General features: G+C 41.8%; 1 protein-coding gene across 2 annotated transcripts in view; it reads right to left on the reverse strand.

Moving 5' to 3' along the window:
* Positions 1-23,294, reverse strand: part of NPR3 (natriuretic peptide receptor 3) — a 47,288-nt gene that overhangs the window by 17,923 nt on the left and 6,071 nt on the right. For both annotated transcript variants that reach the window (XM_038170511.2, XM_038170509.2), the window contains exons 2-4: positions 23,035-23,157; positions 18,113-18,279; positions 103-238 (exon numbers count right to left, since the gene is read on the reverse strand). In XM_038170511.2, the coding sequence (XP_038026439.1) occupies positions 103-238; positions 18,113-18,279; positions 23,035-23,157 (426 nt within the window). The remainder of the gene's footprint in view (positions 1-102; positions 239-18,112; positions 18,280-23,034; positions 23,158-23,294) is intronic.

Raw genomic sequence — 23,294 nt, forward strand, 5'->3', positions numbered from 1 at the left:
CTTAAATTAGAGTGGAATAGGCACTGGTCCTTATTCTGTGCACAATAAAGACCTGAATTTTTTTCTTGTCTCTGAAAGCTGGAATTCTACATGAACTATTACCTTCATATGTTCTGTTGCGTGTTTGCTGGACAATTTTTTCCCCATCTTTCTTACTGAAACCAAACTTCAAGACTTCCTGTAAAGCTAGAGCATAAAGAAGAATAGCATCATGGAATCCTTCCACAAACATGTTCACCTGAAAAATAAAAGAAGAAAAAAAGCAATGGTAACTGACACATGAAAAAACATTTTCCCAACTGAATTAACTGGAGGGAATCTCCAGATTAAGTAAAACTAGCAGTTTTGAGAATTATGATGTCAGCTGCAGGTATAGGAATGTCTCTCGAAGAAAAAGCGGGGGAACAATGGTAGCTTTTGACGTATTTTTGAGAACAGCTAACCACTATATGCTATTCTGAACATTCAAATCGCACTTAAGTGTTGTGTCTGAACAGTTCTGCAGATAGGGGAGAAATGTACTGATCCCAGGTTCCATGGCCAGCTGCATAAATTCTGCAGTTGACCATATGAGGTTCTGTAAGGTGCTGAGCATCCTCATCCTACAACCCCGAGAATGTCCCCCTCCCTCTGCGCAGAGGTCTTAGCACCTCGCAGGACTGGGAAGCATGTTCTGCCATGATTGTTTTGGATAGCACAACTACTGGATTTGCTTGTTTAATGATTACTGCTTCCATTTCTGGCCCCTGTTCAGCTGAGCATCTCTCTGCTAGCAAATGAGCAAAGCAGGAAACTGCTTACCCTCTACAGTAATGTGTTCTGGAACTGCCAGCAGAAGTTTCCTATCCTTTGTGTTTTTTTTCGGTAAGCGACATGAACTGAATGAAATGTTGCTTTCTAACCCTAATATAAAGTGACAGTGCTGCAAACCAGCTCTATCTACCACAAGTCAACAGAAGCAATATGCAGCTTTTGGTCTGCATCACTGTGAGTAACAACTGTTAATAGCAGACTGCTACAGGAATATTTCAGGTTTTACACAGGAGCCTGGTGTGCTTTGGTTATGAAGAATTATGATGAATTGTTATTAGCAGACACACATGGCTTGAGCAACACAGGTATGCTTGTTCTGTAAGAAGCAACTCACATCTCAGTCAATGCATGAATGAATTACCTTTTCAGCTAGAAGAATTATGTTCCCACTCACTCACAGCTTCACTACAATGGAAAAGCTCCTGATTTACTAAAACTAGCAAAGGCATAAACACAGATTACACGACATTATGGTGTCTCTTATTGCCATTTCCATTGAAAAATGCATTTTGGTAAATATCCTTCTGGACAGTAACATTATTTAGCTTCTCCATGACAGTGTTCCTAAAGAATTAAAATTGTTGGTAAATAAAGTGCTGCTCAAACTCTCACAGTTTTAGTTGGACATTAAAAAAAAAAAGTTGAAAGATAAAAACATGTAGACAGTTAAGTAAATAGCCACTCCACAGATAAAAAAGTATTACATAGCTGATTGGCTGAGCTGAACTAACCAACTCCTGGTAATGTAATTACATGCAAGACATTCCTTCACTCTTAAACCAGTTGCCAACAGTAAGGAGAATTTCAGAATTATTTACTGATAATACAAAAGTTTACATTTCTCTGACATTTAAAATTGGACTTTTAGATAAGTCCAAACTATGTTTCACTAAGAAAATGCACCACAAGTACAGGGGAAAAAAACAACAGAAGGCACAGAGCAGCTCAGTTCAGCCTGACAGCCAAGGACCAAAAGGCAGCTGCAGTTATTTTGACCTAAAGAGAAAGGATGAAAGAAAAGGTATAAGTTTGGCTTTTGGTGGAATATCAGGAGCTGATGGACAAAGTGCACACAAGGACAGGCATTGCCAGTGAGGGGTTTAATTCTTCAGGATTAAAAAACCAAAACCACAAAGCTCAACAACTGCTTTATGTGGCAGCCTTAAAGTCCAAGTAGCCTGTGCATGATTAAACATGTCCTTTCTTGATGTGACACTCATTCTCTTCGGAGAGAAATGAGTCTCTTTAGTTGCTTTATCTCCCTGCTGGCTGATTTACAGACTGTGGCTGGCATCAGTTGCAAGGAAAGCTATTTGTCACTTCCTTCGTCCATGGCAAAGACCTCTCAGTATAACAGAGAAACCTTCAAATCCATTTTGTCAGCGAACTTGCTCGATCTGAAATTTACCCGTGCAACTGGCCTGGAAACAAAGCCTCTTGGAGAGGCCGTGGGCTTGCCAGATGAGCCCTAGCAAAACTCATTTGGCAGTCTGGGAGGTTATCACTGCAGCCACCTACCTTGCCTCTTGGCTACAAGCCCTGCCATTACAGAGGAAAAATCATGTTTGAAAATCATCACTAGATGATTGTGCCACCTCTCAGTTCCTCCTCCACAAAACCCCATCATTTTATCTTACGTTGTCAAGGAATGTGAAGCTGGTAATCTATGCCATTTATTTCCCTAAAAGAATGCAAGTTACTAATTAGAGCTGGAAAGCACTCCCAAGCCAAGCTTCACATTATACACTGGCTACTTTTCACATTATTCCAGTAACATTTTCAAGCACAAGTTCTTGAAAGGAGATGCAGAATGCCATGAAGGTAATCAAGTTTTGTTGCTCATCATCTTGTGTGATCATTTAGAAGTTCTCATGGTTCTACAAAGAGAATGAGCGCTAACCTAGAAGGGATACATTTGAGATGTGAGGAATCTTACAAAGCTAAATAACAGCTCCAGATACTTTTTAAAGGCTTGCTGTTTCTTTGTGCTCATTTTGTAGATTCATTTTGTAGCCTTATTGTCTTTGACTAAGATTGCCTACAACAGATACTCTGAATAAAGAGCGCAAAGTCTTTGCCAGGTTGTCATCTGATACCACTTCTGACTTACTACAACAGTGTCCCAAGTGCTGTGTAGTCCCAGGATTGTCCTTTTTGGACAAGAACTGAATATTTCTGACCTTGTGTTAGTAAGAAGGCTTTTCTTTATTTTTCTCTCTCTCTCTATTTATTTATTTATTAACATAGCTTCTATTCTGCATTTAGTCTAAATTTTGGCTACTAGAAATGATGAAATAGATTGACACTGAATTTTCCTCAATATGATTTTTACACTTTTTGGCCTGTATTTATTTAGTTTATAGAATATTGGACAGTAACAGAATCATAGAGTGCTTTGGGTTGAAAGGGACCTCAAAGATCGCCCAGTTCTAGCCCCTTGCCATGAGCAGGGACACCTCCCACCAGACCAGGTTGCCAAAAGCCCCATCCAACCTAGCATTGAGCACTGCCAGGGATGGGGTATCCGCAGCTTCTCTGGGCAGCCTGTGCCAGGGCCTCACCACACTCCTAAGTGAAGAATTTCTTCCTTGTTTCTAATCCAAATCTACTCTATTTTTAGTTTAAAACCATGACTCCTTGTCCTATCACTCCACTCCCTGACAAAGAGTCAGGAACAAATACTTACAAAAACAAACAACCAAACAAAAAAAAACAACCAAACAAAAAACCACCACCCCAACCTTCCTTCTCCTTGCCTGCATGAAATATATGACCATGAACAAAAGGGTTATAAAGGGCAAGAAGTAATGTACATTCCATGAATGTGCCAAATAAGGACCAGAATAATTGTGAAGATGTCTTTACAGGTTTCTTGAAGGCCTCCATGGTAACTGAAAATGTGTGGTTCAACATTAGGCAGGTCTCAGGACAAAACTACGCCAATTATAAAAGATAGTGAAGATCCACTTAATCTTGTAGGTAACTAACAATTCTCTTAGTTGAGCTCTAATAAAAGTTTTTTTTGTTGTTGTTGTTTTTTTTTTTTTTACAGTGGTATTTTCCATCTTGGCTTATGCTGTTTTTCCTCATTAGAGCTGAGGTCCAAATGCCACAATTATAATTTGCACATCAGATCTGTTACCATGTTGCTGGCTCTGACCTCTCTTGCACAGCACAGCCACCCCACTGTGGTTCCTTAAGCAATGAAAGTGGCAGTAAAGAGGTTGCCAGGTTTGCTGAGTGTCCTTGGAGGCTGCAGTACAAATATGTGGAAACCCCCTGTCAAGATATATTCCCAATTACTTACCCACCCCATTCAAGGTACAATATGAGAACCACATAACTGGATAAGTATACTACTGCCTCTTATTTTGCTACATTTCTAGTCTAATTAACCATCTTCCATCAGAAAAAAAGGAACTCTCCATGGAAATCAAATGAATAAATTTTACACACTTCAAAGTTATGGTTCCCTGAGCAGCTATAGTGTGACCACACTTTTCATATATACCAAGGTGTTAACAGCATGCACAGCAATGCAAAATACTACCGACGTGGAAGACAGCCAAGCTACAGCTATGCAGGACCCATAATTTTCCATATCCTGCCCACTGACTGTTAAGTAAGGTTATTCTCTTCCATCTGGAGCTGCCCAGCTCTGAATCACAGCAATTACAGCAATTCATACCACTTCTGTGCAAGGTGAGGAGGATCATCATTACTCTCTCTCTACTGCAAAAGCAAACAGCTAATGTTCCCCCAAATGGGTGCCTAAATCTACTTCCCGGTACACCCACAGGGTCTTTCAAGTTGTCAAACCACAGTCCCAGGAAGAAGCAGTGAGGACTCTGGTGGAGTTGTATGAGGTGTACTTTGCAAAAACTTCACCAATTTACATACTTGATGTGGATTTAAGACTTTGTGCTAAAGCTGTGGTGAGCTAATGCATACAAAGTCCACTGATAGAATAAAATATAGAATCATATAGTCACTTAGGTTGGAAAAGACGTCCAAAATCATCAAGTCCAACTATTAACTCATATTTCACTCTCTTTCAGGTTAGTCCATGGAGATGCAACTTTAATCAATCAGGTTTGGAAGTCTGGTGCTATAATCACCTGAAGCTCATCTACCCTCAGGACTATGAACACTACAAGTGAGTGCTCATGAGGTTTAGCAATGCTGTATTAAGCTACAAAACTACAGTATGACAGTAAAAATATGGCAACAAATTTCAAATAAAGAAACTATATTTCCAGTATACATGTATATACACGCCATGATGCATTTCAAACCAATCTCATGCCAAGTTGGTTCATATGCTTCACCTGACCATGAATTTCTGTGGCACAGCAACACATTACATTTTCAATTTTCTCCTACCATCTCATTTTGTTTCCACATGTCCCAATAGTCTTCTTCCAAGCAGTTGTAACTTAACTCTCAGTTCTCTCTTTTTAATCCTTCTTTAACAAGGCAATTATAATTACTGTTATTTCTTTATGAGCTTTTCCAAGAAACGGTCACGCTGTCAACATTTTTACATCCATTTCTGGGCACATATGTTTGGTTTCCTCTGTTGAATGACTCACTATCCAGCAACAAACTTTTCAAATTATTTTGGAACAAGGACTTCTATCTTTTATACCATTTGCTGATGTCATATGCTTCCTTTCATACATTGCTGCTGCTGTTGTCACTGTTACAAGCAGTCCTTTATGTTTGTGGGATACCCAGTGGGCCCTCAGCAGTTCCTGAGGTATAGTTCCTGCTGTACTTTTCTTCTGAGCTGCACAAACCCAGAATAAGATGCTCATGATCTCCATACAGTAGGTGATAGGAAGATACAATTGATGTGGTTTTAAGAATTATTATTTTTGAATAAAAAAGTTAAAATACGATTGTTGCAGTCATTTCTGTTAAATTTTTGGTTTGAATAAACCCAGCAAGAAACTCTGGATGAAACTGAGATGTAGACTGAGAATTTGAAGATGACAGAAAAGTATCCTTACGTCTGAGCATTACCTGCAAATATGGCAAATGCATTTGAAACCAGTAATTTTCTGCCCAGTTCCAGCTTTGCAGTAATCCTGCCACGAGATAGCATACTGCAATACTGCATGTTACCATCATACTATAATTGCATGGCAGATGTGATTTCTGCATCTGTGAAGCAGAAGCTAAAAGAGTCCCTAAATCTTGTCTGTGGATAACCACTACTCCCATGCATCTGGACTGGGATTTCAAGGACTCCTAAGTACAAAACAAATGCAAAGGCACAGGATTCACTCGCAGCCAGCTGTCATAAACAGCATGTCTTGGTACCTACAGATGCGTGACCTGACCTGTTCCCACTGAGACAGTATCACTGTGAAACCAGCCCAGCAACTGGAAGGGAGGAGAAAGCTGTAAAACAGTTAATTAAAGCTGTATGTTTAAATAGCTGCATCCTAAAAATACAGCCTGTTCTCATGGGCAGCCAGACCAGTTCCCTAATGGAACTGGACCTTAGTGGTTCAAAGAAACAGGAAGGGAAAGAGAAAAATAACAGAACTAACATGCCTCCTCCAGAGAAGGCCATTTCCTCAATATTTAATTCACAACTGAAAAGAATATATGGCGTCACGCCAAACTCTGGGCAATGCAGATGTAACCAAGGACAGCCTCTCAATGTATTCACTGATCCCAACTCTGTGAAAATACATAAATACATAAGCTGGCACCTGCTCAATAACACGTTAGACCAGAGTTCAGGACTTGGTTTTCCAAATGACAAATAACCATCCCAAGCCTCATTTGTTATCTGGGGCTGAATCCCACATCACTTCTTAGAAAAAGGGGTTGAGTGTTCCCCCATATAAGGAGACATCACATAATAATAAATCAGTGTGCATATTCTAGAGAGATTTATTCAAATGCTGTTGCATTTATCAATGAAGCATCAATTTAATATTTCACAGGGAGACAGCGTACATGTGGAAACCCATACAAGGCTTGTGATATAGGGGAGCATGTGATTTTATTACAGAATTCTGCAAAGTGAGGCTTATGCTCTGGTTAAAAATTGAAAGTTAAAAATACAGCAGTGAAAAATTATTAGCACTGCAGCTGAAAGGGACATCTCTTCCTTTTAACCTTAGGAAGGCTTTTTCCAACAAGACTGCATGCTCTTCTCTATCTCCTCGCTGGTAGTTATTGGCAGAATGGTGATACTGAATGCAGTGGTGATGGAGACGTGAGCCTCCATCTGAGGCCCTGCACATGACATGGTATGGGCCCTCCAAACTACAGGAGTTTGAGATCAAAGTGTAAGTCAAGAGAGAAGGTGTATAGGTGGAAAAACAGGGAGGTGATTACGCCTGAGAAACAGCAGCAGTCACGGCACATCTGCTGCCCACCTCCACCATGAAAGAGTCTCCAAGCACCCATGGGACAAGATATACAGAGAGATCCCTGCTTCTGCTCATTCCTGCATCAACTGCATCTTTGCTCAGCCTCTGGAGAAAGGGGAAGAAACCTCTCCAAAGACCCAGTTCCTTCCCACCCAGATCACTAGCTGGGGCTGGCTTGCTGTGCCACAGATTTTCATCCCTGGCAGCTGTCTGCAACAGTGATGTAAAGGAGAGAAGCAAGCAGGAGATGCTGCAGGCTGTCAGCTGTAGGGATCCTTTGCAATGGGGCTTACCAGTGATGCCTTGCTCTGCAGGAGCACATGCAGCTCCCCAGAAGATGGCAGCAAGGGGAGGTGCACGGTCAGGAGACCTCTCCTGGCAGTGCCTTCTGCATTATTTGGACACAAAGACATCCTGCCAAAGCTAAGCCCTTCTCTTTCAGGATAAGGTCATGCATTTATTTGTCTGCCTGCACTCTTCAGCCATGCAGCTGACCCAGCTGGTACCCGAGCTGATGTGCACCCCTGGCGGGGTAAACCATTGTCACCCTTGTTCCACCTAGACAAGAGGACGCCTACTCCAGTAGGACTGAAATACTGTCTGCAACAAATACAGTGACAAACTCCCACCCACTTCAAAGCCAGATGCAGACTAGAAGCTAGCCCTTTGTTCAAAGATCTGCTGAAATAAAAAAAAAAAAAAAAAAAAAAAAAAAATGTAATTAACAACCAGTGTCTGGGATTTACTTTAAAAAGCTGCTAATTTCACGGAGTTCAGGGATTTTGTCAGTGAGGGTTATTTTCTTGCTAGGGAAAGAAAACAAACCACAAAACCATCTCTGCTGGTCTTGTACCTCCTCCCCATTCTTCATGCTCTCTTCCTTGTTGTTTTTTTTAATACCCCATTCTTGAAAAACTGGTAGATTTACTCACTGTCATCCAGCCAGGGCAGCCACAAGCTGCTCTTTTGTTTCAGCCATGAATTGAAGGAGAGACCTATTCAGTGCTAGACTGCAGGGGAGCCGCGCTGTAAAACAGTGGCCTGGACACAATGCAGCACAGCCGATGAGCAAGTGCATGGAGGAGCCCCACCACCACACTGCTTGTGAGAGCTGCCTGTTGTTTGCTTATTTATTGCTTGCAGCCCTCTTGTATGATTATCTAGGAAACAGCTCTAAACCCCTTAGTGCCTGCTGCCAACAGGCAGCTTTCCAAACATAACCAAAACCCGCTCCTTCCATTTAACACAGATACTGGAGTCTCCACCTCAGCAGATTAGAGACTTACCCACAATTAGCTCATGTAAAGGGGCTCTCACAGTTGCTGATTTGCACCAACTTTGGACCAGACACCACCGTCTGACATCTGACTCCCTGCAGACCTCCAACAGCACAGCCAAAGCACAGGGAAGTGAGGGAGAACTGCCCTGGTCCAGGCAAGGGGAACATCTCTGGAGCAAGATTTCCCCCCTGCAAGCCTGTACAGGCTCTATTCCTCGCTCTATCAAACATGCTCACTGATTTCTTCAGCAATCCTCCATGTTTTGGCTTCTGTATTGTGTTTTAATGCTGCTCTCAAAGGAGTGCAATTGCCACAGCTAAGCAGCAGCGCTGCTTTGTACCAGAATTGAAATACCTAGAGAATAAATATGTGGAGGAATTTTTCCCTTACATGTACTTTACAAACAAAATATTCACATATTTAATTTAGCTTGAAGGACTCCAAGCCACCAATCAAGGCAATAGGCAGAATAAGAGCATGTATTAATGTGTTCCTGCACCTCACCACATTCATAACTCTCTACGTAAATAACCAGCATGAAGGATCGCTAACACAAAGAATTGTATTACCTCTGCTTACATACTGAAGGGACCTTTACTATAAAAGGTATCGCTGTCAATTAAAAATAAACATCGGACATTTTTAGGATTTCCTGCCTTCTAACAAACTACTTAGTCATTCATGTGATGAGTTACAAAACTATTTTCAGAAGTTGTACTTCTATTCACAGAGGCAAAACAGGAGAGATATTAAGTTATTCTTTTCAGCTGAACACACAGAAATTAAAACGTGCTTGTTTTAAACAGACTTTAAGGCCCCCATTGGCAGTCTGATGATAACCTGTTCTATAGCTGGAATGAATGCTTACGTTTTAAGTTAGCATTTTATGCAACAGTTGGGACATTTTAATTGCAGATGAACATCTAGTAACCAAAAAACCACACTGGTACTTTCATTAGATATAAAGTTTTAAATGTCAGCAAGTGAACTTGTTTTTCAAGTAGGAACATATTTCAGTTTTCAGGATGACAGAGTCACTCATCCGAAAAAATCAGTTCCACTTGCTAAAATAAGCTAACTGGTTTAAATATATGCAGGGCTAGGACAAACAGGAAGGACATTTTTTGTTAAATGTTTATCTTTGTGCAATTGTTTTGGGTTCTGGATTTCTAACTTTATCACCAAACCACAAAAAAAAAATCATGGAAATATTTTATTTTCTATGCAACAAACTCCCAAGATCACGTCGGATCTCATGCAAAAACTAAGGCAAAAATCACTAAATCACTGCTGTGAAAACTCGCGTGTTCAAACTGTATTTACCTGTGCTATGTTTTAGCTTATGAATAGGTACTATAAGGGTGGGCTGGTGAAACCTTTGACCAATAAAAAGCATCACAAGGTTATCACAAGCATTTGCTCACAGAGCTACGGAAGGACAATGGCATTTCTGCTTTGCAGCAGGTTAGCAAATGCTATCCAGCACAGCATTTGCTTTAAAAACAGTCTTAAGGGCTGGATAAACATGGACCATTTAGGCACAGCCAAAAGTAGTGCTTAGTTCAAAAGTACCCTTGGAGCTGGGATTAGGCATCTAAGCTCCTTATTCAGTACTGGGCAAAAACTAGGTACACAGAAACAGGATTCATAAGCACCAGCACAGCTTCTTACCCCCACCAGCAGGGAATGTGGAAGAGGATGAGTGGAGATGACCCCATCACTCTCGCCCAGGCAGGTAACAAGCTCCCTGCTATATGCAGACATGGTCAAGTTTTTACAAAAAAAAAAAAAAGTCCAACCCACAGGCAGCCAGACCTTTCAAATCTACTGCCCCTTCCATCTAAAAGCTCTGGGGCTACAATTGCAGTGCTAGCATGAGATAAATTTATGACTGAAGCCTTCCTTTGAGGCAGCCTGATCTCCTCCCTTCCCCTGCCTGACCAGCAGAGCATCCCAGGGAGTGAGTTCCCAGGAGCTGAAAGCCAGGAGCTGGGTGACCTGTGAGTACCTGGGGTACCCCTGTGTGAGAAGTAAATCATTTGCCAGAAGAGCCCACCTGAAGCTGTGGTTGCCATGACAAATGATCCTTTTGTTTAATACTGAGGTAAATGGGCATACTGACTTGTAAACCTTAGTGGCACGGAACTAATGCAAACCCTCAGGCAGCTATTAATCACGTTTCCATTCCAAATATTTTAAAAATAGATGACTTGCCTTTGTTATTTTCTTTCAGATAGCGGATATCTGATGAAAAGTGTTCAGCTGGCTGATTAACCATCCCTTCACCAGCCTATCTGCAAGGAACCCACTATCACAGGACAGAGAGGTACAGCATCTGTCCCCAAAGACACGTACGTGTACCTGTCAGCAGGCAGTAATGTTCCTGCTACGCACCTGGAACATGTCCCACCACCCACCACCAGCAGCACGGTAGTTAAGTTTGAATATTTGAAGATTTATGGCCCTTCCAGAAGACTTAGAACTCTCTTTTAGCTTCTTGTTTCCCTATTAACTGCCCGGTCCCTGAGATACTGCTAGATTTGGCTTTCTGAAGGTATCCTGTGGTCTGCAGTCTGGTGGGCTAACTGGATGCATTGTGAAAACATGTCCCACCAAATGTAAATGTCCTCCCGCCTACTGAATGTCGCCTTGTTCCCAAAGCCTGAGCGAAGGCTACTCAGAGCTCCTCACCTACCCTCCTCCCATTGTCCTGCGCCCCTTTCTCATGCCCCTCTTATTCATCTGCTCTAGGACATAGACAGTCCTTGTCTTTTCATTCTGCCTTGATATATTAGCTCTTCTTGGAATGGACTAAACCTTTTGATTTTGTCTTGGGCTTCTTTTCCTGACAAAAAAAAAAAAAAATCTTCTAGAGAGGAGGAAAGCTGGGAGTATCCTCCAGTGGATTCCTACGGCTCCTTCTACACACAGGAACACCGCTGCCTTTATTCACACAGCCCATCCTCACAGGCTGACTATACTAACCCCTCCACATTAGAGGAATTGCTAAATATCCACTGGAAAAAAAAAAAAATCTGAGCTGGCAGAGCTGTATGCTGCACTTCTTTTATACACAGGCAGAGCATATCTGAGCTCCACTGCCTGCCTGTGGGTGACTCCACTCACACATGGGGGCTGGCACATCCTCCTCTCTGGTGAAAAGATGTGCAGCCCTGCAGAGTGGGTCTCAGTGCTGCCTTCCAGTTCTGCACGCTCCCAGTTCTCAGCCACAAGTCTGCCAGTGTAGCAAGAGCTCACAAGCTTGTGGTATTACTGATTTCCACCCAAGTGAATCTTTTGGGAAGGCTGATACCTGAATGTCACAAAGTCAGACCTCCCCTGCTGTCATTTGGGCTAGCTTTTACAACATCAAGAGCTTGAATGAGGACAAGAAATCTTTCCTGAATGACCTCAGTGTGGGATCTGCCTCTGGGGAGGCAGCATCTCTTCTGCCCCATAGCCCTTAAACCAGGAACACACAACTCTGGCATTGAAGAATTGCCTTTTCCTTAGGGTCCCTAAAGAAAACCAAGCACTGAAATCTTAACCCCATACATTTTACTGTAGCTTGAGGCTAGCAATGCAGGTAGCTCCCATAAGAAAACAGCAACCAGCTGTGCATCCAGAGCTTTTGTTCTGTTGCTTGCTACCAACAGCATCCTGACACGGGACAGGAGCATCCTGACACGGGACAGGCACACTCAAACTTCCACTTTATGCTCAACTTATGTCAGGATTTTTCTCTACATTTAAAAAGGAAGCTTTCAACTGAATGTTATTTTCACAAGCTACTCAGGGAACAGGACTGGTAGAAGAAGATATCAGCTAAAAAAAAAAATAAATTAGCAGAGGTCTTTCACTTTTAAAGTGTCATTTTGCACAAAACGAGATGCACAGTTTTCTGCTTTCATTCAAACAGAGCCAAACCTGAGGACCATTTAATATCAGTAACAAAATTCCTATGAATTTAAATAAAAACAAGACCTCAATGGGACATACTAGCTTTTGGATCTTTGGCAATGCAAATAGCATGCAGAGGCCTCAGACAAAAACAGTTTATAAAAACTTTGCTGGAAGACATTGATTCAGTGGTTCTGTCATTTTTCACACTTTAATGTTGGAAAATAAGGTGTATTTCTAGCAAGGACTTCAAAGGAAGAGTGCCTTGCCCATAAATGTCTGTGTGTCTGTTTAGTAAAGTGGAATGTGAATGTCTGTGAAACCAAGTGAAAACATAGGGCTATGGAAAATATACAACATCATATACGAAGATCAATTCTAAACTTTTACATTCCCAAAGAGTTCAGATGTTACTATTTTCAGATATACCTATGGTTTTATATTATCTTGTTCATGGTTAAAACAGTTTCAAAAATCTGCTTAGACAGGCTAGAAAAACTAAACAGAAAGCCACTGGAAGAGAAGAATAATTTCTTTCTTTTCCTGTCTTTTATGACATCTGTTAACTGCAAATAACATGCTATTATGCTGCAGTTTTGCCCAAGACCCCAACATGGTAGACACTTGCCTTTCATATCACTGAGAAAGCATTAACTTCATCCAAAAATGCATCTGCCATGTTCACAAAAATTAGCAGCCCAGAGATCAACATTGCTCTTACGGAAATCGGAGAACATTTCATTATTTCCATGGGGTGATGAGCTGGTCTCAAAAATCCTAAATATGTTTTACTAATAGAATTCATCTTGTTAATAAGCTGGCATGTGAACCCGTTTTTTTCCGGCTGCTGAAAGCAGCTTGTGGTTTGCTTTTATTCTTTTGAACACAATTAGCAAAGCACTCCAGCAGCTGAATAGGTCTATTCATTTGAACAAATTATTCCCTGGCAGAGTTTAAAAAAATCTCCCCCAAACTCTCTCCCCATTCTGGTGTAGTCAGAATAGACACAAAAGCTTGCCTGTCATTAATCTTGCCTGGCTATGCCTGAAAAATACAAGTGGGACATACACTGTTGAATACGTTACATTTTTACCATCTCTCTCAGTGCCATGACTGAATTGCTTGCTTCTCCCAACCCTTATCTTAGCTGGTGTACAATCCTAATTAAAAGGCTGACGTAAGGAATACACACGGGGAAGAGTCTGGCACGGATGTAATGGACGAGATGATAAACTTTATGAGCACAGCTACCTCCCACGTAGCTTTTGTAGTGAGCTGTTGGCGCTTGAACAGTTGCTCTGATGGTGACCATTTCTCATTTCAGAAGGCTGAAAACATTAAAAATAACAGACTTGCCCTTTCTAATAAGTAGTAGCATCTCGCTCATCTAATTAATCTGTGTAGTTCTGACTCTCTGCTCATTCTTTCACTGAGATAACTTTACAGGCAAACTGGGCTCTAGTTCCCTTCTGCAGCCTATTTTCAGTGTTGCAAAAAGGACTGTGGCTGGGATAAAACCCACGCATTTACCTAGTGAACAATGCTGTCATGTAGGTAACACAGCAGAAATATTTAATTAGTTGCACTTTCAGTTTTTAAATGAGAAGAAAAAACAAGCCATGGGTGGTCTGTAACCTCAGAAGAGCAAATATCCCCGGCTGTAAAATCATCCCAGCTCAGAATACTGGGTTAGACATAAAAAAAAGCATTTATTGAATCCTAGGCCTGAGCCAAGAACAGAAGGTGCATTAAGAACTTCCAAACTGCAGCCTACCACCAATTCATTAAGTGTTCGGCATTATTTAATAAAAATGGCTTATGCATATACTTTAACTGAAACGCTATTTATTCATAAACATTTTTAACTAGAGCATCTGTTGGGAGTTACACACACACCAATTCAGAGACAGTTTCAAATTCCTCTGTCGAGTAAAAGCATGCAATTACCATTGCTGCCTGACCTAGGTTATAGGTCTGCATGTGGAATTTGTCCCATATTTTGCTACTAAACCAAGGGTCTCAATTGCATTATAAAGACCAAGATATGCTGCTGTTAATACCTTGGCAACATGTTAGCATTAGAGAAGTGAACAAATGTTACAGTTTGTGTAACAATGTTAAAACCTTTTGTCCCTATGCCAGAACCCCAAATCCGAATGGATTTTTGGAAAAAAATATCTACCTTTAGCTATTTTATCAGAGAAGACAGACTCCAAGAAGTAAATAAAATGGTCAGGCTTTCTAAGGAACAACATGATGATTGTTGAAAAAAATCATGCAATGGGATGTTGCAGACAGTGAACATCAACGTTTTTAGTCCCCTCCTCTGCAATTACTGCCTACCTAAATACAAGTAAGATGCCTGCTCAGACACTCTCTGCATCTCTTAAATTTCACTGCTGTTTAGCTAGAAGGTTTAATGAAGCTTTTTACTTCACAACAGAGATTTCTTGGCAAGTCAGAGAAATTGCTTTTTCCACACTTTCCTGCTCACTTACAAGGTACACGTTATTCTACCTTCCCCGTCATCACAGTGTAACATCCCTGCAAAAAATTACAGCAATTTCTGACATGGGAAAGATGTATCCAGAATACATTTCCTGACTTTTTTTTTTCCACTTCTTCCTGTGTGATTTCACAGCTGGAGATGAGGATGACCAGCAGTCTTTGACCTGATAGTCCTCCAAGGGCCACATGTGTTCTCCAGTCCGGCAATTTGACAGCTGCTGTTTTAGGACTTTGCCCTTTCTGTCTCCCTTATCTTTCTTTCTGTCATCTGGTTATTTTCCATTTTTATGATATTCTTTTTTGGTAGATAATAATGCCTTTAGGATTAATGCTGGCAAGAAGCCAGGACAAAATGGCAGCGCTAACTACTCTTGTTTGAGCTAGGGTCACTGTGAGATAATTTAGGCCATAGACCCAGGGCCCCATTTTCCCATAACACTGCAAAAATCCACACAGAGAAGCAGAAATGCTAAATGCTTCAAATCCAGATTTGTCTGAATTTGTTCTCTTGGGATACAGCTTGCAGAAAAGGATGAGGATTATATTTCAACACCCGCTGATAGGACTTGAGATAGACTGTACCACAGACTGTCTTTCCCCATAGGTTTTGTTTTTAGGAGCAGAATCCAGCAGAGAAAATCTGTCTCTGTCACTTCCCAGCCCACTCAGCTGAATGACCTCTCCCCAGTGAGTTTCCCTTGGAGAAAACAGCCCTGGACAGCATGCTTTGAGGCTAATATTGCCACTTTCCTCCCATGCTGCCAGAACAAGTACTGTTAACGAGGTGTCCACTATTCACATATCTTTCTGAGAGGAAGGAACTAGTCCTCAGTTTGGCTTTTTATTTCCCCCCATCAGTTTTTTTCTTAAGCGTGAAGACTTCACTGAAATGTTTGTCTTCTCAACATGGCAGTAAGACAATCAGTTAAGGGAATAAGAACCATCTCCTTCTCACTGACCATACTGGGGAAACGCAAAATTCATCATAAATGCTTTTGCATCCGAAGTTCCAAAGTCTGATAAAATTCACATACTGTTAATAAAGTATCACACCTAATGTTTTCGCTACACCCAGCCCAAGTCTAGCCCTCTTAAACAAGTTTTATTTTCCCTCTATGTTACGAAGCTCTAAAAAAAGCAAGTATGGGAGGATCTGCTGAGATCTATACACATTAAGTATCCATATAATATTAGGACATTCTGTGCTTGAAACCAAACCTCTTTTCCTTCTAGCCAAGATATGAAGCTCCTACATGGGGGCCCCAGATACCTACAGCCTACCCCGTGAGCTTCTGGCAAGTCAAGAACTGCTATTTCAGACAAGAAGAAACTGCAGATAGATAGATCATGAGTCCTCCTTTTGCCCCAGTGAGAATGGGTTGGAATGTGTACAGAAAGCCAGATGGGATGGGAAGAGCAGGAAGAAAAGAAGAGTCAGTGGCAGTAGCCCCATGCCACTGCCTGGCCCTGGCAAAGGGTGAAGAGCACTGGAGTGCTTGGAACAATGCAAAAGACTCTGGATTCCAGGTGGGAAGAGGATATACGGGCAGGCAGCCCACAGAGCCAGACAGAAAAAGGCTGAGAATGAGACAGTAGGGAGCCAGGCTCCCCGGCAGCTGCCCTGGGACAGCCAAGAGCACCACCAGCACAGTCATCTGATTGCAAAAGGAACCATGAACTGAGGAAAAAGGACTTCTGGCAGCAAGTACATGGGCATTCAAGAAGTATCCTCAAAAAACAAACAAACAAACAAACAAAAAAAACACCTGAAAAATCTCCACCCAGTGGCACTGGGGGATTTACTTTCTCATGGATGTACTTCTGCTTGACCATAACAGTGTTTATATTTGTCCAGTGTCCTTATCTATGCTAAACTGGTGTATGGTTTGCAGTGGGTCCCCATGCTTAAGGACAGCAAATCTTCCCCACTCCCTGCTCCAGATTGTCCTCCCAAACACAGACCAACACCCAGGAGCTGGGCAGAAGGCATCCTGAACTCTCCACAGGTTAAGACTTCTCTCATCTGTGAAAACATCGCATTGCCTGGACTAAAAATCCCTCAAAACCCTAAGACTGAAACTCTCTGGGGGTGTACCTGGATCTTTGCTACTCATATTTGCACTTCTCCCCAGCCAAGAACCAAGAAAAGGCAGTAGTTTATCAAGGTACATGTCTTGTTAAGTGATATCGGCAAAAGGGCACATAGAGGGAAAGGGTAGAACAACACAAATTAGTCCCATGCCTTGTTCAAAACTCATTTAGCAGGTTCTTCAGAGAGCAGCACCTTGACTGTGCCAGTTAGAGTTTCTCTTTCAACTCAAGGCAAAGCTCCAGAATAAAAATACAAGTCACCAACATGACTCAGCATTACACTCTAATTAGAATATTTAAATAAAATATAGCCATGTTTTTGCTTTGAACTAGAAGATGATACCTCCATGTGGTGGAGACAAAGCTTAAAGTAAGGAGCTGAGGTAAGTGCCTAAGTGGGAGCAATCAAATGAGAGGTTTGGGTTGCTTACTTGAGTTTAGGGCATAAATTTCCCCAAATCTTTCTTTAGGAAATTAAAGGAGATGCTCCGAATGACTCACTTTTCTTTTCTTTTTTTTCTTTCAGCTAAGGTAATATCTTTCAAGCCAATTTAGCCTTGCTGGAGCATCTTATTTCATGGTCTATTTCACTGCAACACCTGAATTTGCTTGAAAAACAACATAATATACTGCCTTAGTCTATGAAGCCAAAATTTCTTGTCTTCACTGGTTCAGTATTCCTCTCTTTGTAGGCAAAAAGGAAAGTTTTGTCTCACGCTCTTGACTGCGAGAGATTTAAGTTCTTCCCCTGACAGTCATTATTCCTATGGAACTCTTTGTATTACAGCCCTCATATCCTATGGCTAAAATGGATCAAACTCTCTTCAAGCACCTTCTCTTTCTTAGTGTATTTGGAAGGCTTACACCCTATCATAGGGAAGGGCTGACAGTCAGGGAAGTACTTGGATGATGGTGCACAGACCTAAACATACCTCTTGTACTTTCTATTTGCTTTACCCCCCCCCCCCCAAAAAAAAAAAAAAGGAAAAAACAGATTGTATAGACAAGAGTGGGTTTTTACAACTGAACCTGGGTGTTTCTGTCCTGAGGAGGGCTCACTTTTGCTTTAATTTGGAGAGTGTTTTTTAAAAAGATGTTAATACCTGAAGCCTGTTGTTAAATACTTACATAATCATCCTCATGCAGACCTTGCTTCTGAACAGAACTTTTCACCTCCAGGGAAAATTTCTCAAACTCAGGCTTCACGGTCCTCAGCAGAGTGATGGTTTGGAGGTATGAGTATGCCTTCTTTGCTTCAAGGTCATGTTTGTCTCCTCTCCTCCAAGAGCCATTTCCTAAGTGAAAAAAAAAAAAAAAAAAAAGCTTATTTCGAACTCCAAATTAGGTGCCACTACAGCACCACCTTCCTTTTTCAACCCAAAAGTCCCCTCTCCTGCACTGTGAGGAGATGGCACAGTACGAGGGAGAACAGAACCTGCTCCAGAAAGAGATGGAAACCAGGCAGTGAGGAACAGCTGGTGGGAAGTAAATGTGCAAACAGAAAGACAACTTTACTCCCATGCTGTGCTTGCTTATTTTTAAAGGGTGGGCTGAAGTCTAAGCATGAGAAGACATCTCAGAGCGAAAAAACAAGCCAGATCCTGAACACACAGATATTTAAGTTACAACAAGTGAGGGAGGACCTGACCACAGAGTTTTTATTTCATATCATCCCATTGGCAGCACTCTTCGGTCCTGGGCAGTCAGAAAGGCACCAGTAAAGTCAATAGTATGATCATCACCCTGAATGGGAGGCAGATGGTGTAGCTACTTCTCCCACAGCTCTCCCACTGCGGTCGAGGAGAAAACCATGTGTGCAGTGGCTGCCAGACCAGCCCTGCTCTTAATGGAAAAGAAACACTTACAAATAAATGGGATTCTACACCTATGCTGTATTTACATGGTTTGTGTCACAGAAGGGGCATGATTTAACTCAGACCACCAGTAAAGTAATCAGAATTTAAGAAGCAGGACAGCTGACAGGCTGTTAGTTAACAGAGAAATCCTTCTGCCTAACAGGCACTGACGCTAGCAGGTCCTGAGATCCTGATCCATAGCTTCAGGACATCAATGGAAAGGTTACCCTAGATCAGATTTTGTGCTATTTTCCATAAACAATAAACAAGAGAGACCTACAGAGAACAACAATAGCCCTAAGCAATGTGCTTTTAAATACCAACAAATAATTAAAAGCTAGATAGTCATTTTATTTTTGGAACAGCAAGGAATTCCCTGCCATGGCTAAATGAGCCATGACAAAAACTAATACCAAGCTCCCACGTGTGACTGGAAGGCACACAGGACCCTGAAATGACAGTGGATATGTTTGCTCTGCATGGTTAGAGGACCATGGTGCTGTTTGGACCAAGAAAAGTGACTGCTTTGGAAGCAAAGATACTAATGGCAACAGAGTTCAGGCACGAAACTCTCAGTGCTGCTTGCACAGCACTACAGGCTGCACTGGGTGCCTGTGGAAGAGCAAATGCATGAACAAGACTCTCCAGGTCCTCCTCATTTATTATTTTTTTTTAAAGAAAAAAAATATTCAATTGAAAAATTGCTCTCCTTCCTCAGAGAGTACAGAGGAAGCATTGAAGGACCTGTACTTCTCAGAAGAGCAAGTCTTTCCTCTTGTTGATATCAGCTCCCGGTACCCTCAACACAAGGAAGGAGGCACAGGAAGGTCTAGATTGGTCTGCCTTGGTTTAGAGATATATTTCCAAACCCGAAGTTTAGCTGGTTAAAATCAGTTATACCAGGAATCCATTCATCAGGCTTGGTGGAAACACCAGACAGCAAGTAGCATCGTGCAGCATGATTTTGCCCTCAGAGGTAGCAATGTCTGCTATTGTTCCATGCCTGCACTCTGTCCTTTTTAGAGAAATAAATAAATAAATAAATAAATAAATAAATAAATAACAATGGGAAGATACAGAAAAGCTCTACTGGAGTCTTGAAGCTGAAAAGCCTCAGCCCAGCTGCATACCTGCTTTTCAGAGGTACAGCATTTAAGATGTACTGCAGCGATTGTTACATGGAGGAGTTTGCTATGTCTTGCATTTACAGGAGCAGATGGCTAAAAAGAGTGGGATTACAAAAGAAAAAAAAAGATAGTGCTGGTGGAATTTGAGTAAGTTTCTGTCCTAGACATTATACATATTTATTTTTAAAAATACTGACAGGGAACAGGGAAGCTACACTTGCATAACAGAGTTCCTAGAATAATTTCCATATTTAAATTCCTTCATGGATTATTTTGTGGGATGTAGTCTTGCCACAGCACTTTTCTGCAATTATTGCTGCCTTGGCATTTAATATGTCTACTCTTCTGAAAAATTAAAAATATTCAGAACAGAGGGCAACAACAAACTGCAATACGGTCATCTGAATTTGAAGGGAAAGTGCCAATTTGTTTATCACAGCCACTTTTAGTTTTTGTGCCTCTTATAATTCTTGTATCTCCCAGCACTCTGAACAAGGAATTTAGGTGGAATTTCTCTGCATTTCTCTTTTATGTTTGCTTTCCACATGTGATGACCACCTGCACAGAAGTCAGTTTCTAACAGTCATTTTGATCCTCGTGGGAAACATCCACAAAAAAAAGCACAGAACAGAAAAATTGTTTTAAAAGAATTGCTACTTATAAACATCAGGAAAATGCACTTTCTAACAACACAGACAGGAGGCAGACAGTTGTCATTTATCTCTTGGAAAAGCTACAGGCAGGCTGTGCTACCTGCCATACAAAGCAGGATCATGCTGAGACCCCCATGCAACTGCACTGGCCACACTGCCAGGGTTCCCTGGGGGCAGGATGCTGATCTGGGGGCTTAAAATGCTGCCTCCTAGCAAGCACTGTTCTGAAATGCAAAAGCCTTCACATAAATGTAGCAGCCTATCTCCTGGTCTTACAGGAGCATCACCTGCTCAAAGAGGACTATAGGAATCACCTGTCCCAGCCAGCTCCTGTGTTTCCCCTTCTCTGCAGCCCAGCCACCGACCCTGCTCACTTCAGCCAAGGCAAGGAAACCATCAGTTTTAGGGAATAATTCACCTGGGCCATTTCAGACACCTAAGGATGAGGTGAATCACTGTTTGGGGGTGCCTAATTCTCTCTTGTGACCCCAAAGGGTGCCCAGCTCACGAGCAGACTTGTACTTGGGGCCAGATGAATCACTTTTGATGCATTTTTACTCTGTGAGATGAAATGCAGCAGCAGTGCAGTGGTAACAAAGCACCAACGGCAGCCAGAGGGGTTATTTGATCAGTGGTTTCTAGGCACAAGTAAAATCATGTCTGCAAAGCTCCCATGGTCTATGAATGGGCTGAAACTTCAGAGTTATGTGACTGCCGATATGGATTCAGCTTTTTGCATGGTCCCGATTAGGGCTGCAACGCCAAATGGCTTCACTTATGCTACCGGGGATGAAGTCACACTGAATTTCAGTCAGCAAACAGAAAACCTTGATTTGAGCCATTGGCTTTGATTGTGCTCTGCAGTTTTATCTTTCAGTTATTTAAGTAATTTCCTTATTAGCTGGAAGAACTTGGCACTTCTTCAGCTAACTTAGACACATGTATGGGTATCTTTACTTCTGTACCTATCTGTATCTTTGAATTTAAACAGTTACATGTGCTCATTATAGAGCTTTTCAACAAACAGCACTGTTTATTGTAAAATAATCTCAGAGGCGGTAGATGGATAACAGTTTATGTAAAAGAATTTAACTTGCAATTAAATGATTCATTAAACAAAATATATCATCCTTTTGTGAATTCAGTCATTTTTGTTCATCAGCTTTTTGAGGCTTGAAAGAAAAATTTTCCTTCTTTCTCAACTCCCACTTGGTTTTCAATTTGAAAATAATTTGTTATCGTACTGGGTTAGTTAAGGCAGCCTGCTGTGGGGGTAACTATTTTTTATGCACCTGCAAAAGAGGCTGCTCCATTCAAAATCTACTTTGGCAACTTCAGCTAAACCTAGTTCCCAGGCAGGATTTCTCCCGCTTCAGTCTGTAAAACTCTGTCAGTAAACCCACTGCTTCACCTTCAATTTAACTGAGACAGTTATACCAGCTGAGAGTAGATTTAGCCCCTACCATGAACTGCCACAGCATCAGATGTAACTAAACATAGGTATATTTCAAAAAGCAAACGTATTCAACTTACATTTTTAAGTTAGGTTTTAACTTGACAAATCTTATCGTATTTACTTGGGGTGAAATCAGCCACTCAATAAACCCTAATCTAGTACATTTGGACTGTCTGTGCTTTCCCTTAAATAGAACAGTGCTGGACAGTTTTGCATATACAGTTTGCAATCAAAAGCTGAAGTTCAGAAGCTTGACTGGTTTATTTGGTGACTTCTGGAGACCCAGGCCTTGCAGCTGCCTACAGCTCCTGCCTCCTCTCAGGTGGCTCATGGACCACAGCCCACCAGGACCACAGCCAGGAGTGCCCCTGCTCTGAGATCTGGTGGTCACCAGGCTGGAGCTGAGCGCGCACACGCTGCAGCATGGGGTGCCAACGCTGGGATGCTAACATGCCTGTCCAGTGCTGCTCCCCCTACAAGTAACTAACACCTATAGTGGATTTCTTAGGTTTGGGATGAAAGGGACCTTAAAGACCACCCAGTTCCAACCCCCTGCCATGGGCAGGGACACCTCCCACCAGCCCAGTTTGTCCAAAGCCCCATCCAGCCTGGCCTTGAGCACTGCCGGAGATGGGGCAGCCACGGCTCCTCTGGGCAGCCTGTGCCAGGGCCTCACCACCTCTGAGTGAAGAATTTCCTCCTAATGTCTAAGCTAAATCTACCCACTTTAGTTTAAAACCATTATTTGGTATCCCATGATCCACTCAGTGGCAACAAGAGCTGCCAGGTCCCTTTTATTTCCTGCAGTGTCATAACCTAAGTGGAAGGTAATCGCAATGATGGGGAGACAGCAGTGTATTCTGGAATTCAGAACAGCGTATTTTGAGACTAAGAAATCTAAAAATATTACTGGGTTTACAGAAGACTTTGCAACATACTTGGGCAGGAAAAACATTACCATATGACGAGCTGTTGAAGAGTTCAATATTGAAGAAAGCGTAGTCCCCATTGGTCATTCCATGCCGATGAGCAGCCAACATGATGTTCCTGATTGTGTCACCGCTGGCACACATGATTACAACTGGTGGAAGAAAATGGAAAACACAGATAAGGAACAGTTCAAGAACTTTATGGAACAGATTGTTAATCATGAATGCTGCCAAAGACAATGACCCGAGCTGTCCTCCCAATGTTGCAACAAATGTGACAGCGCAAACA

This window comes from Anas platyrhynchos, chromosome Z (genome assembly GCF_047663525.1).
Source record: "Anas platyrhynchos isolate ZD024472 breed Pekin duck chromosome Z, IASCAAS_PekinDuck_T2T, whole genome shotgun sequence".
Classification (NCBI taxonomy): domain Eukaryota; kingdom Metazoa; phylum Chordata; class Aves; order Anseriformes; family Anatidae; genus Anas; species Anas platyrhynchos.